At 37.3% G+C, this 16,270-nt stretch overlaps 1 protein-coding gene across 3 annotated transcripts in view; it reads right to left on the reverse strand.

The window, feature by feature from the left end:
* Nucleotides 1–4,418: 4,418 nt before the first annotated feature.
* The window catches only part of Atg5 (autophagy protein 5), a 125,759-nt gene continuing 113,907 nt past the window's right edge, over nt 4,419–16,270 (reverse strand). For all 3 annotated transcript variants that reach the window (XM_067119909.1, XM_067119912.1, XM_067119910.1), the window contains 2 exons: nt 11,684–11,884; nt 4,419–5,330 (listed from right to left, as the gene is read on the reverse strand). In XM_067119909.1, coding sequence (XP_066976010.1) covers nt 5,209–5,330; nt 11,684–11,884 — 323 coding nt within the window. In that variant the 3' untranslated portion in view covers nt 4,419–5,208. The remainder of the gene's footprint in view (nt 5,331–11,683; nt 11,885–16,270) is intronic.

A 16,270-nucleotide genomic window follows, 5' to 3' on the forward strand; every position in this document is an offset into this window, starting at 1 on the left:
ATACATACATATATATATATATATATATATATATATATATATATATATATATATATATATATATATATATATATATATATATATATATATATATATATAAAGTCGATGTCCAAATGGTGCAAATACGGATTATCGAGGAATTATTTATATGTACTTGGAACCTTAGTCCCAGTGTTCACTCATCAGACATAAAATACAAAAATCAATAGAAATGTGCCAAATCACATACTAACAACTGTTATAAATACAAGAGTGTACCTGCACAGTAATACCATTTAAAAGCTTGAAAATATATAAACTGCAGTTGTGCAGTCTGACCTCTTAAATCCAGCATTCCATGGTCCAGGAACTCCCGTGATCCGAGATGTTTTTGAATCAGCCTCCATTAGTTCTTGAGGGCTACGAAGGTGGCACTGCACATTTTAGTTTTTGGATTTTCTGAGATTTCAGAACTGAAGCTTGCTCCATAAATACATATACAGTACACAGATTATTTCCAACTAAAACATTCCGTGAAACTCAAAAATATATAGCACACAAAAGAACTGTAATTTGCATATATACTTGGGTATCATCCAATCTCATGTATCAGCGATCATTAAAATTCCTTCAAAAATCATAATTTCCTCATATACAGTATATTGCGTATAGTATGAGATGTATTTCCAGTAGATTACACTAGACTATGTTTTCTATGCCTGTCTCAGTTTTAATAGATACCACTGATAATGCATATTATATCCGAGTTATCTTTTAATTAATAAATAGGCCTAGAAGCAAAAGCTCATTAGGTTAAATGCAAATCTTCATACATTAACTCAGGCTTACCAACCTTGTGACTTGTCTAAAAATTCACTAGTGTTCCTTATATTTAACAGGAACTTACTACTACATGCAAGACACTGGCATAAACAACAGCAAGTACTGACATAAACAATCGAATTGAGAAACAGCCATCTGCTGACGTCCGTTACCGTAACTAACATGCATTATTTTAAGGTTGCATTACAGGTATCGACTTGTTAAAAATTCGCTCAATTTCAGTGGTGATTAAAAATTTGCTCAATTTCAGTGGTGACTTTCATAATTAAAAATAAAATAGATCTATATTCATCTTGAACGCAATGGAGAGGAAAATGTTATGAAAGTATGCCACCTAACTTATGGTTGTGGTTGTGGCTGAAGACGAATAATGTGCAGGCAACACAACGTTATGGAAGAGGCAACAGCAACATCCAATACTGGCAAAATCACACCTTTACCTCACTTAATTTACTGCATTTGTAAATAAGTTGCATTTTTAAACCCAGCTTTCAAAATTCTTGGAAAAAGAAAATCCCCAAAATGCATTTCATTTAGCAACTAATGATTGTGATTATGTTAGTAAAATAAAATCAGCTGATGATTTTAAGAATGTCAACATTAACAGAATGCAAATGATGCTTGGTCACTGCGTTCATAAATTATAATATATGAAAATAATGCATTAAATATAATTGCATACAATATGTAAAACAACAGCTTTATTAAAATCATCATTACTCTAAACACAACTGCATTATTTGACTTTTGCAAATGGATACCTGTTGGTGTAACAACCTAACCGGGGCCAGTAGTTTCTCTCTCTCTCTCTCTCTCACACACACACATGTGCAGGTGTGTAGAAACAAAAGTAACAAATCTTTGGGTTTTTGCTGAAAACGAAAACCAGAAAAGATTGAAGTGCACAAAACATTGAGTGGAGTCAGGAGATCAAAACTCGACAGTGTGCTCATACAATGGTTTAAGCTCCGACATAGCAAAGGTGTGAGCATTTCTGGGGAGATACTTATAGAGCAGGCCAGAATTTTCAAAAGGAACTAAACCTAATGAATGACAGTGGTTATTCATAAATTTTGTTCTACTTTTGGTAACACAGCAGTATATATGTGGAATGAGCTGGCAAGATTTTGTTTACACAGGGGTTTTTTAGAGGTGATTTCTGTCATCCAGGATATTTGTGGTCCAGCAGTGGCCGGGTTCTAAGGGTGCTGGTTTAGCGGTAGGACTGTAGTACATGACGTTCAGTTTACTGCGTTCTGCAGCAAATTCCAACATGCTTGCATGCATTCAGTCATCAGCCATAGAAACCAAAATTAAAAAAGTGCCAACTCACATAAAAATAAATGTTAATATAAAATAACATTTAATTGCAAAATTATTTAAAAGTTTAAAAACTTTAAAAATATTCTCTTACTATTTACATGATGTTTAACTAATGTTTGCACAGTATGTATATACAGTTCCAGTGTTCAGTCATCAGACAAAAATATAAAAATCAATAGAAAAGTGCCAAATCACATTAAACCAATGTTAAAGACATCAATTAATGTACCTGTACAGTATTGTGTGTGCAGAATAAAACCAATTTAAAGCTTAAAAATATAAAAGTTATCATTTTAGTATATGATGTTCAAATTCCAGGACTCTCCAGTAATTTAAACGTTTGCTTGAATGCAACCTACTTGCACAGAATTTGAGTCTTAAATAATTAGGATGATTCTGGAGGAAAAGATGAGCAACGTGTTCAGGACACTCTTGACAAGTTCTCTGTTGTGCAATGATCCATATATAGAACAGATTCAACCTTCAGTAGTACTCTCCTTTTCCTTCACCTCCCACCTCCAGCCAATCGAGCACATCGACGTCACCCAACAGGTAGGTGTACAGTACTATATAATTTTTTTTAACATTCTTAAAAATTAACATATACAAATTTACTACATTAAAACAGACAATAAAACGTTTAACTATCTAATGACATTTTATACATTTACTGTGCTGCATTAGCATGTTAGCCTCTGGTGCTGCTTACTGGCTACTGTATACAGTACTGTACTATATATAAGTACATAACATTTCTGTTGTTGTTTACAATCCGTAAAAGTAGCAATTATAAATTTCCTGTTTTAAAAAGACAAAATGCTTAGTTATCAAACAACTTATTGTACATGTATAGTATTAGCAATGTTATGGGGTTGCTTAGAGGGGCTTAATAGGGTGTCTAGGGAGTTTTTAAAAAGTTTTTTTTTGACCTAAGGCTTTTTCTATTTTAGTTGCAAGTCTTAGAACAAATTAACAATGTAGTCTAAGGTACTACTGGGAACATTGATGAGCTTCATGCAACAACACGCTTTTTGCTGTATGTGACTTTAGTATGTATGCAGCAACATTCATGCCTGCTTTAAATATTTCACCAGGAAAATTTTGATTAGCATTGTCAATTTCACTCATTCTTAATTTTAAAAATAAATTATCCCCTTTATTTAGTGTTAGGTAAACTGAATAAGAGGGATTGGTCAGGGTAGATAAAACCACATATGTATAATCATGAAAATACAAAAGTATTGAGCTAAGGCTAACAGAAAGTTGCCAGGAATTTTTCAACAGAAGGCAACCACTGTTGTGGTAACATCAGTGTTGTTGAATCCAAGCAGTGCATTTATAAAGTGGTTTAAGCATGGTCGTAATGAAGGTGTCAACATTTCAGAGAAGATGTTTATTGAGCATGCCATAAAAAATATTATTTGGAAGCATTAATGGTTATATTCTGTCTTGTTTCAAGCCTGGTTCTACCTCTGAGAACACAAGCTCAAGTTTTGTGGTCTGGCAACACCCAGGTCCCAAGGATGCTGGATTAAAGAAATTCAACCTGAAGCATTATCTCAATAAAGTATAATTAAAGCAGTTTTAATTTCATTTTTAGCTATCAACACCAAGAGCGTTCACTTTAAAAAAAAAACAGCCAAGTGTTGGAGATCCAAATATGTTCAACAGTAAACATCAGTGATAAGTGTGTCAAATATACATTAAGATGATTGTAATATGTCAAGCAAAGCATTTTAATCTCAAGTTCCATATACAAAAACAACAATTGCATTATTCTTAGGTTTGTAGGAGTACAGTACTTAACTGTTCCTTGCTTTTTAAATTAAGAGTTAATTTCTCCAGTTACAATAATATTAATTATTTGCCCTTTAGCTTTCTTATTATTAAAAAACACCAATTGAAATTGGCAAAGTACAAACTATAACAACATTCTGGCACTCAAAATCTGACGGGAAAACTTTCAATAATAACGAGGGGGGAAAAACATAATGCGTCTTATTTCAAGAAGTCTTCATTAGCATATGTCTCATATTTATGGTAATACCAAGTACTCAATACAGAATAGATGTATATAGCACAATGATGATTGCTTTAATGTATATACAGTGTCACACATTACCTTTATCTTTACCTTATACAGTATGTGAAAATAAAGAATTTTCATATAAATACAGCACTTTGTTCTTAACCTCTCACTAGTACATTTCCATTGAGAAAGTTATTGTTTCAATTCAAAGTAATTTTGATATAAGTGGAAAAATAAAACTCCATTTATATGATTCAAGCATTCTTTACTTCAGTGGAAGTATGATATGAATGAAATGAAGTGCCTTCTACACAACAGGCAAAAGGAAGAAAATGATCAAAATAATGCTGAAAAGATTGTAAATGTTAAAAACAAAACTAGTAGGCATATATTAACAACCCTTAAAAGAGTTAACAGAAGTATCTCCAGGTCTGAGGTGATGGTTCAGATGTAGTAAAAATGCAAAGTATCCAAATCTAATCATATAAAAAAAAGATACTCATTACTATTCTGGACCCTTCTTATGGCACCAATTATAATGCAACACTTGACACTACCTTGACTGCTTGTGAAATCCTGCTAAGAAAACGAACAGACTCATCTCCTGCCCTCATGAATGGTGGAGTTACCCAATCAATAATAATTTTTCATTTTATGAATATGAAAAATTATAAATACTTAAATAATGACTTAATATCTAAATAAATTTTTTTTCTGTATACAAGAGTTATCTAATGAAGTCTTTGGCTGGTAGAATGCATTGGTCGGCTAATATCTATATCACAAAGGAAAGAGGTACAAATAATATGGAAAATTCCTGCAAATAATGCACCATAGCTGTAAACTTTGAAAGTACATTAATTGGCAATATAACTACCATATCAAGGCTGTTTCATACAACCCTCCTGTCTATTACAAAGGTTTCCAAAACTCATTTCATGATTCAATTGTACAAGTTTATTTACACAATGCATTTAATTCATTAATGAGAAGAAAAATGACACTAAACATTCTATCGAAAACTCTGAATGAAGTCAGGCTTGAGCAGGAATATAACTTATATGAAGAAAGTTGTCAGGATGGCTGAGATGTTCACTTAGCCATTGTACTGGTGTATCTAGGGGAGTTTCAATACCTTGGATCACGATTCGGTCACCTGTAACGGTTAAAAATGTAGTAATGAATTTGCATTAAAGTAAGGATATTAGTTTAGTTTTAGATGTAGTTTTGAACCTTCAAAACTATTATACATCATAATAAAATCAAGTATGGGGTCTGAAAAGCTTTTCTCTTGAAAGGAATATATATCTTCCTAAAATTACATTTTTATAATAATATACAGTTTTATATATACTTACCAAGTAATTACGTAGCTATCAGTTCACTTTACATGGCAACTTGAATTCAAAATTTCGCAGGTAACACTTCGCACGTCTGTGTAGGTGACCAGTTCCGCCCACTAGCAGGAATATTAGGAACGACTTTAGCAGATAACCTCAATCTGTTCATGCCTTATGTCCATCAGCAGGGAGGAGGGTGGGCTCCAATCATGTAATTACTTGCTAAGTATATATAAAACTTTATTTTATTATAAAAATTTCATTTTTATATAAGTAAATTACCAAGTAATTACATAGCTGATTCCCACTCCAAAAACATCATGTAATGAATTTGAAAATAGGAAAAACAGCTAGCACTGAAAACCAATGCTTGTTATTACCTATCAGCTAAGAGAGCTACTGGGATACTGTCTCTAGCAGGTTCTCATCTTAACTTGCAGCGGTGTGGCGGTATAGCCAAGGGTCGCCTCCTACTTGGAGGGAACTTTGTAGCGAAGGAAGTATTCTGTGGCCAGCAAAGCATGATAGGTGCTCGCCCTTGTCCTGGGCATAGCACCAAAATGAAAACCAGGCAGCATTGTCACCTACACTTACCGTAAATAAAACCACAACCCATCTACTGAGAGTGGTGGATGCTTCAGGTACATTGTACCCCTGGCTCTGAAAAAAGCTCGACACCTTATTACAAGGTGAAGAGACAGTAGGAAAAAACAATCCTATGCTACCTTCCGCGATACCATGCCAGTCACTAGAAATGATCTCAAGGCACTGAAAGATTCAACACTGTTTAACTTCCATTAAAAATTGTGAGACACAAGGAACCATTACATTCCCAGTAGTTCAAAGGCAGAATGGACGTCCGAGACATAAAATATATGCAAGCTAAAGAGGTAGAGGCTACCATGACATCTTTAGCTTTACTTAAAAGAAGGCAAACTGCTCTCTTAATTCCGAGTTAGAAGTCCAAGACGGCAATACATTCTAGTCAGTGAATGAAATGGATCTCTATTCTCCAACAGAGCTGGAGAGGGCTTGAACGCTTGGAGAATGATCTGGTGTCAGGCTGTAGCTGGCACCAGAAGCACTGAGCGCCAGTTGAGCTAAGAGCTCAGAACTGGCGGGCGCCCGTGGTAGCTAGCAGGCGCTGGTGGGAGCTAACAGGCACCCGTGGGAGCTAGCAGGCGCTCGTGGGAGCTGGCGCCAGGCGAGCTGGGAGCCAGACGAGCCAGAAGCTCGTGGCTCTGGAAGCTCCATAGCTGGCGCAAGACAGCAGCTGACGCCAGACTGTAGCTGTCACAAAGAGAACTAGGCGACAGGCGAGCAAGATGATTGGGATCATTTGAAAAGAAAGCGAGAAACGGAGACCACTATACTTTCAGTAGGGTTATGTGGAAGTAGAGACGCAGAGGATGAATATAATTCCAGTAGGACTAAGTAGAATAGAAGTAAAGGACATGAGTCTGAAAGCTAAGGAGGAAGAGGCTGCTCTGATGTCCTTGACTTTCACCCAAAAGGCAAAATGTTTCCTTAAGCATTCAAAACATAAGCCCTTTCAAGATGTGATCTTAGTCCGATTCTGTTCAAGTAAAAACCCAAAAGCTGTAGCTGGACAGAAGGTTCTCTCTTCTTCAGTCAATGATGTCCGTTCACTTCCTAAAGGAGAAGGGATGGATCTAGGGCTTGAAAGGATCCTCATTACGGCTTAAAATCCCAGGATAAACGAGGAAAAAAGTGGCTCCCTATGAAAATACCTTCTCTAAATGATGACTTAGATCTCACTAGTGCTTCCTAGTTGAAGCCAGAGGTCACTCGGAAGGGTGTCTTCCGTGTAAGGTTGCCGAGAAGAGGAATGCAGAGGATCAAACAAGGGACTCTTCAGTCATTCAGAATACATCCAGGCTCCAGAAGACCGGATTCCTTCCTCACTTGGATGCATCAAAGACCGGATAAGGTCGTCAGAAGCTAGGCCTCTGTGTTTAAGCACTTAGTTTATAGATCAATACCCTTACTGATGGAGTACAAAAGATGTAGATCTCTTCAGGTACAGAAATGGGCCATAGATGTCTCCAAGAAGAGGGGTAGAGACTGCCCACTTAGAATGGCACATGGGGCTAGGAGAATGACCTCAGCAACCACACTAGTTTAAGCAATAAGACTAGCAGAAAAGCCTTGTACTGGTGATTACTAAAGGTTTGAAGGTTCCTTGAGGTGGCAAATAGGGACACAGATGGTCTGCCCCATGGACTCCACAGTTCCTGCCAGACCAGGGGACATGAGAAGTACCTGCTCTCAGTTCGTCTACAAGAACTTTAGACGATTTGAATGAAATTGAATCCGATCTGTTAACAGTAGAGGTTCTCTTGCTTGGAGAGAAAATGAGTGAGAAAATGAGCCTTCCTCCTCTATGTACATACACTAGGAGTGAAATCTCGTCTAGAGAGACCTACCGCAGTCCAGGTGTAAACTAAGGTCAAGAAGCACTGAAGCTCCCAAGAGAAATGCTCACATCAGAGAATGGCGCTCAAGAAAGAACAACAGAATTCTTAGCAAAGACGGGCGCCAAGTACTAAAGAGGAATTGACACCAGACACTAGAAGGCTGGAGCCAGGCACATGAGAGTGGATGATGGGAGCTCTTAAGGTTGGCACCAGGTACTGAAGAGAGCGCTGAGCACCTGGGAACTGGTGTCAAGCATCTGGGAATAGGCGCTAAGAGAACAGGAACTGGCGCCAGACACTAGTAGGATAGCGCCAGGTGCTCAGGAAGATGCCAATTTGATGAGAAATGATAACACTACGCATCCATCAAGATGCCTTTCCAGTGGCTGTCTAACACAGCACATCCTTCAAGATGCTTTTCCAGTGGCTGTTTGCCGATACCTGGGAATGTGCTACAGGTTCGACTTAGGGGGCAACTACCCGTGGGTAAACCCCACCGACCTCCCTTTGACTTCCAGTGTGCCTCCTCCCAGGTTTGGGGGAGTCTGACAGGGACCTTCGTCTAGGAGAGTCAGCAGGACAAGCAACCACCTCCTCTACTACACTTCCACCAAGACGCATTTTCAGTGGCTGGCTGCCAATACCTGGGACTGTGCAACAGGCTTGACAGAGGGGGCAACTACCTGGAGGACTTCCCACCAGCCTCCAGTGGACTTTCAGTATGACTCCCCCCAGGTCTAGGGGAATATGGCGGTGACTTAGGTCTAAGAGAACCGGCAGACCGGATAATCACCTCCTCCACTGCACAACACTCACTTGCAAGGTTAATTTTCTGTTAACCCAGACACAAGACTGGCGATGGTATGGGAAGGAAGCTACGAAGCTAGGCACAGAAGCCAGTGGATAAACACATAGGGCTAGTAGAAGGAGAGAAAAAGGGTATGTCAGCTTTGTACATGCCTGGCTGACTGCTACAGTTGCCCCCTGTGGGCGCACTTGGGCGTTCGGGCACTTATGGGCGCCTTGGCTGCACAAAGCACAAGTTGGCGCCAGATGGTAGGAGTCGCCCGTGGGCGCTCAGGCACTTTTGGGAGCCTTTGGTTGAGCAGAGCACGAGTTGGCACCAGACGGTAGATGGCACCAGTGGGCACCATCTAGCGGTCGTATCATGACCTGGCGTCAGGCTGAAATGGGCACCAGTGGCTGCTGCTGGTTACTGGAGTGTGGAACGTGCACGATCTGTGCATCAACCTAAGTATTTTTATTTATTTTAGTATTTTTAATTATATATTTAGTATTTTTAGTTTTATTACTTTTATTTTTAGTGTTATCCTTGCACAGGAGGCATGAGAAACTTCTCGGAAAAAAAGGTACAATTTCGTAAATGTACTGAGGAAGCTAGCACTCTACACAATATACTGACAAGGCAAATACTATACTGGGACTGATTCTTGGCTGACAAAAAGTGTTGTTATAACTTGTTACTTGTTGACACTTATCTAGGTCTCGCACCACTTCAGAAGTGTTTGCAGGGTCTCCATTATCAAATTAAAAGTTTATTCATCAAATGTATTGCCCTGAGCATGCTTCATCACATTGCATGTTCCAGATTCACTGTGATATTCCATATCACAGCAATGATAAACAAAAAAGTATAGAGAGTTTGTTTGCAAGACTTTAAATCCCCAAACTGCCTCAAGTCAAGAGGAAGCTTGCTATAATATCTGTGAGCTGCGAAATAAGCACCCTTCTCTCCTTACTATTTTCTGCCCTTACACTTTCAATTCTCTGCAAGGAAAATGTGAGGGTTAAGGTAATATTATTTACCGACGGCTAGCAAGTCCACTAGGTTAGGTAAACAAACATAAAATGCAAACCTTTGGCCTAAAGGAATGACGAAACATCCAAGAATTACTTTCAAGGCAATTATATAACAACAGGTTGCGAACAGTCTACGCCCTGTAAACCCCACTGATGTAAAAATTTGGACTAAAGGAATGGCATAAGATTCAAAAATTACTTTTAGGGCAAAACCATATCGGCTGCTCGCAAGTAGCCTACGAAAAAAAAAAAAAAAAAAAAAAAAACCTTTCCTGGATTAGCCTAAAAGAATGATGAAACATTCAAGAATTACGTTAAGGCAAATAGTCGGTGGCTAGCAAGTGCCTATGCCCGGACAACAGCATTTGAAAATTAATATTAAGGCAAAATTATACTGAAGGCTTGCAAGTAGTCTGCATAAGATGCAAGAATTACATTTGTGGGCAAAACTACATCAGCAGCACACAAGTAGCCAAGGCAAAAAATGTTTTGCCTGGATTATCCTAAAAGAACAATGAAACATTGAAGAACTACTTTTAAAGCAATTATATTGGAGCTTACGAGTGTCTAAGCTGGGAAAACACCATTCGAAAATTAATTTTAAGGCAAAATTATACCAAAGGCTTGCAAGTAATCTAGACCTGGTAAACAGAACAGAATGCAAAAGATTTAGCCTAAAGGAATGGCGTAACACATACGGGGATTACTTAAGGGCAGAGACAGAGTTATTATCAGCGGCTCGCAAGCCTAGATGTAAACGAAAGACTTTTAGACAAAAGTTCTGATAATGAATCTATAACAAAAACAAGGAAAAAACTCATCCTGAGATTCCATGAAGGTTACTACTAATACACGTTCCAGTGGATGTGTACACCGCCGAAATCCAGATATATATCCAGAAAATAATGAATACAGCTGCCACCATACTTGGTCTTCAACCGAGCACAGCAGGAACAGATTGAGGTTGTCTGCTATAGTCGTTCCTAACATTCCCGCTAGTGGGCAGAACTGGTCACCTACAGACGTGCAAAGTGTTACCCGCAAAGTTTTGAATTCAAGCTGCCGAGTAAAGTGAACTAATAATATAAGAGAATATTCAAAGGAAAAAATACATTTAACCAGATTTGTGCCAGTTAAATCTTACAGAAAAAAAGAAAAGAAACCTAAGAAATTTCATGAAAGAAGACAAGAATGGTGAAAGAAATATACAACAGGTACACACAGTAGTTGGAACCAAACGACTTTGACTGACGTGCAGAGATATTCAGAATTCAGTGCTTCAGTGTCCTGTTAGACTGGGCTTTTCAAAGCAGTTACAAAGAATTCAAAGAATACAAAAGAGACAGCCATGGAATGTAAAATGGAAAGCTTATGAAGGCAAAATGGAAATCTTATGAAGGCAAAATGAAAAGTTTCTGAGGTACATATCATGGGAGAAATAGCTAAAAACCATGATTTACAATGGAAATTCCATACATTCTCAAACATGTTTTTTGGCACATCTATCATATTCTCTCTCTCTTTTAAACATGCCTCAAGAAAGCATGAGATGATGTTACAAAATAAACAAAATTTTCATTTTCACTCATTAGAGTAGTGATCAGAATAACTAGTTAGTTAGTTATATATGATTTGTTTCACCAGACCTCTGAACTCTTTTAGGGTTATTTAATCTGGCCTCTCACAAATAACATGTCAAAAAAAGAAAAGACTGCTTCTAGCCTAACTCTATCAGCAAAATTTATTAACCAATACATAAATGACAATAAAATTCATCCATACAATTTCTGATTAGTTCTGCATCCGTTTCAGTTAAATATCCTTGAATTAAGGAATGATGAAGGTATGAAACTGGTTCTTATATTTTGGTGTGGTCAAAAAACAAATCCTCATGAAATAAAAGTACTTACCTTCCCCTATGGTATCTGGTAAGGCATCATGAAGGAGATCTGCCAAGGTGACTTTCCTCCCATCATCAGTGAGGGGTTTTATAAGTTTTTGTATGGGTGGTCGGTAAAGTGTGTGAAGACGGAATGGAATGTGTTTAAATCCCTCATCAGAACAACATTCCATAAGTTTTCTATTAATAGCCCAAAATTGGTCAAATTTATCTGTGAAAAAAAAAAATTGGTATTAAATCTAAAGCACTTTTCCAAGAGGTAAGTAAAACTTAAAAAATTAATTTGAAGTGAAGGCACTGTCATTTGGATTCTTTCATTTACATATAGAAATTCAGGAAACAATTACTCAATACATCATCTGAACCATTAAACTTCTGCAAGCTGAAATTGGCCCTATGAATATGACTGGGTTACAAACATTCATGACTAACCATATGGCGAAAAAAGAAAAAATTAATGTAAGAAACAGCATTACATTTCAAGTGATCCTGACCAACCTTCCCCTTCAGCCTTTATTGATGGCTTGTCAACATCAAATGCACTCATGTCCCTTTATTGCACACAGAATTGCAAAAACTATATGAATTCCAAAAAAAAATGTTTAAGAACATGCACAAATAAATAAAAATATTCAATACTTAATATACACTCTGCATCCAATCAGGGTGAAGTTGTCAATACTTTCCCATCTCACAACACTTCAAACAACAGAGTACAGTCTCTTTGTCAGTGTTACCAACATTTCCTTAGCCAACCGCAGCATTGCCAACCATCGGAGAGCGGTTTTTCAAATTTTCTGAAACTATATATATCTGTATGTATAAACAGAGGACCCCCACTAGATCGCGGTTCAGCATTTGCGGATTCACAGTTAACCGCGAATTTTTCTGTGAAACATTATCTCTAAATATATCGCAGGAAAATTCACTAATTCGCGGATTTTTCCTTAGAGCAATATCACTAATTACTGTATTTTTAATATCTCTATGTCTGCTATTAGACAACAAATCCTTTACTTTATCAAGCAGGCTAATCCTGACTCAGTCCCAAGGGTTCATGATATTAGAGCTGTGGCCACCTCCATTAACTACTTCCATTACATGAATTTCACGGATCTTACCAAATACACTGGTTGGAAGTCACCCTTGGTTTTCAAACGTCACTATTTGAAATCCTTAGAAGCTCTTAAATTCTCAGCAGTCGCGGCAGGGAACGTTGTCCCTCCCTCTGGTTCCCTTTCTAATTCCTAGTCAATTCTTTCTCCACTGCCTCAGTTATCCCCTTACAGTCATTTCAGTCAGGCGTGCCTTGACTTTCTAACCTGACCGTGTTATCTGTATATTTGTCTAATTGACACATTTATGTTATAATGTTTTCAATTTTGTATAGTTATTTTGTTTAAGTATATATTTTTATATTGTCATGTTAACTTTAAGCTCCCATCAGTTTCATTTGTACATTATTGTTGTTATTACTAGCAATTAAAAATTTTTTAGTGGACCTTTGGTCTTCTGTTCCCCTTACATTTTGTTATCTCTTACAGTTTAAGAATGATATTTATTTCTCTCTTAATTTTCACCGCTGACACGGGGACCCGATCCAGAAAAGGGATTTTGACAAAGGAAAAATCTATTTCTGGAGAGGGGACCGTGTCACCTGGTGACCCACCTCTGTCATGTGTCGTGTCCCCCCCCATAGTAAACATCATTCTGGTGGGGTGATGCTTTCATGGAATGCAGCTAAGCGGTGATTTGTGTACTGTCCATGAGTGGTGCATGGATTTGTGGCACCTCTCTGTGGGACTTTTGACTTTGGGATCTCTATAGGATAAGGTTCCGTGTTTTTATAGTTCACCCTTTTCCATACACGACTCCATCTAATGGAGCTCGCTCTGGGGGTAGTAACTCCAGCATTTCATTTAGCTTTCTCTGGTATCTAGCAATGGAATTACCTAGAAATAAGTGCTGAATGGACTTTTTCACCGGGTGACACGGTCCCCTCTCCAGAAATAGATTTTTCCTTTGTCAAAATCCCCTTTTTATGATAAAAAAATTACTAATTTTCAAATAATATTAATCTAAACACAGCAAAATATCAATCAAATGTTAGTGTTAAATCCCTCAATATTGATCTATATTATCATCGTAATGTGTACTGTACTGTATAAAAAAAAACGATGTTCACCCTCTCTCTCTCTCTCCATGATGACACACTATTGGCTGAAGGGGTTGGAAAAGTAGCCAATCACACAGCTTATAGCTCAATGCTTTGTATATGTATTCTCTCTCTCTCTCTCTCTCTCTCTCTCTCTCTCTCTCTCTCTCTCTCTCTCTCTCTCTCTCACTGAGATAATAGAGAATTTTTATGCATATAAATAATTGACTTACCAATTTTCAAATATTAACCCCTAATGGACAGGAATCCTCATATGAGTATCTATAATAGGTTTGGGTGATGGATGGGAATCCTCATATGAGTATTAATATTACACGCCATTTGGTTTGGATGAATTTAGCAAGAAAAATGTTCATGGCACTTCAATGGGCCATATATGACTTATGGCAACTATTTAGCTCAGCTCGGGAGAGACATCGATTAGTGTGCCTTGAGATTTCAGAAGGGAATGTACTGTCTCTCTGCTGTTCCAGGAAGGCTTTTTATTTTATTGCTCATAAATATACCCAGGGATTGCTGTTGGTTTTATTTCTTATGTTTTATGATAGTGTGTCAGCTATAATTGTAATTTTGCAAAGAAAAAAGCATAGAAATACGAGAAAAAACATGTATACCTCACAAAAAGTTACTGCATCTCCCCATCTCAGTAAATCTCATAAATATTTTACAACAAATATACCCAAAATTTTTTACTGATTTTAGTTCTTATCCGTTATGATAATGTGTGTGAGCTGTAATTAAAATTCTACACAATAAATTAAATTATTAGAAAAAACATGCATAACTTGGTAAAATTAACATATTTTTACGAGGGTCTTGTAAAAGAGGCCCCACATAGGGTGGTAAATACAGTAAACCACCCGTATTCGTGGGGGATGGGTACCGCAATGCCCCCCCCCACGAATACTTAAAACCCCTCTAATTACACTTCGAACTGCCTATTTTGATTGTTTAAACACAAAAAAACTAAAAATTCTTGTACCTGAGTACTTTAATAGTTTTATCACAAAAAGTGCATTTAGTCATGAAAATGATATGAAAATACAGTAATTAGTGAATATTTCTCAGTGAAAAATACTGCGAATGGGAGAAATTTCCATGAATTATGGGTATATATGTTCCACAGAGAAATCCACGAATACGTGAGTGCGCGAATAGTGAGACCACGAATACAGGGGGTTTGCTGAAGTCACTTTCAACTTCCCATGGAAGATAGGGAAAGATTTTCAGAATTTTTTTTCTTACACCATGTGCATCTGCATTTCTTCCTCTTTCCATTGATGTGTTTTTTTTCTTAAATTGGCCAACCTTAAAGTTTGCCCAGTCTGGGGGTGTAACTGATAAATATTTAGCCTGTCCCATAAGGGTTAATAATAATGTAAAAACAGCAAAATATCAATCAAATGTTAAAGTACTCAATATCGATCTATTATCTCACAATACGTGCTGTATAAAAAAATTATATTCAACCTCTCTCTCTCCATGACGACACACTATTGGCTGAAGGCGTTGGAAGTAGCCAATCACAGAGCTTGTAGCTCAATGCTCTGCGTATGTACTGTCACTAGTGTATGAGTTGTATTTTTTTTTCTCTCTCTCTCTCTCTCTCTCTCTCTCTCTCTCTCTCTCTCTCTCTCTCTCTCTCTCAGAGATACAAGAGAGAATTTTTATGCATATGTAATGTGTATGTGTATTTGTTTTGTGTGGTAAATATTTGATTTATTAATTTTCAAATAATATTAATGTAAACACAAAAAAATATCAATTAAGGGAAAATATAGTAAATTAGGTAAGATTTTACCTCAATTCTTGTTTTCCTAACCTTTTCCTGTCTACAACTTATGGGGAGGGACGAAGGCCTAACTGTCAATCATCTTGACATATTGACCGTGAAGCGGATTAGCACCTGGGCAAAGAATCTCTCTCTCTTTATGACAAAGGATACTCGTAGAATGTGAGATGGAGATGATTATTAAACAAATATATATATATATATATATATATATATATATATATATATATATATATATATATATATATATATATATATATATATATATATAACTATATATATATATATTATATCTCTGAAGCAGCCATAAAAACACACTGTTTTATTGTTTTATCCTTGACCGGGCATTTGCTTAGTGCAGGTCGAAGGTAGGGAAAAGAGGGATTAAGGCCCCTCCCTAAAGAAGCTTAGCATCCTTAAGCTACTTTACAACTTTCTCTTTTGGGGCAGAGTGAACTGTGTGGGATTCTTTTGCAGGTACCCCGTCAAGAAGCAACCAGATGTTCAGCACACCTGGACACATGACTCATGGAAGATGACTCCTGCACTGTCCCCCACACCCCCTTCCCTCAGGCGATGCCTGAAATGGGGACAGACCAAGAAATGAGAGTCAGATACTCGAGAGGCGT

The sequence above is a fragment of the Macrobrachium rosenbergii genome, chromosome 17 (genome assembly GCF_040412425.1).
Source record: "Macrobrachium rosenbergii isolate ZJJX-2024 chromosome 17, ASM4041242v1, whole genome shotgun sequence".
Classification (NCBI taxonomy): Eukaryota; Metazoa; Arthropoda; class Malacostraca; order Decapoda; family Palaemonidae; genus Macrobrachium; species Macrobrachium rosenbergii.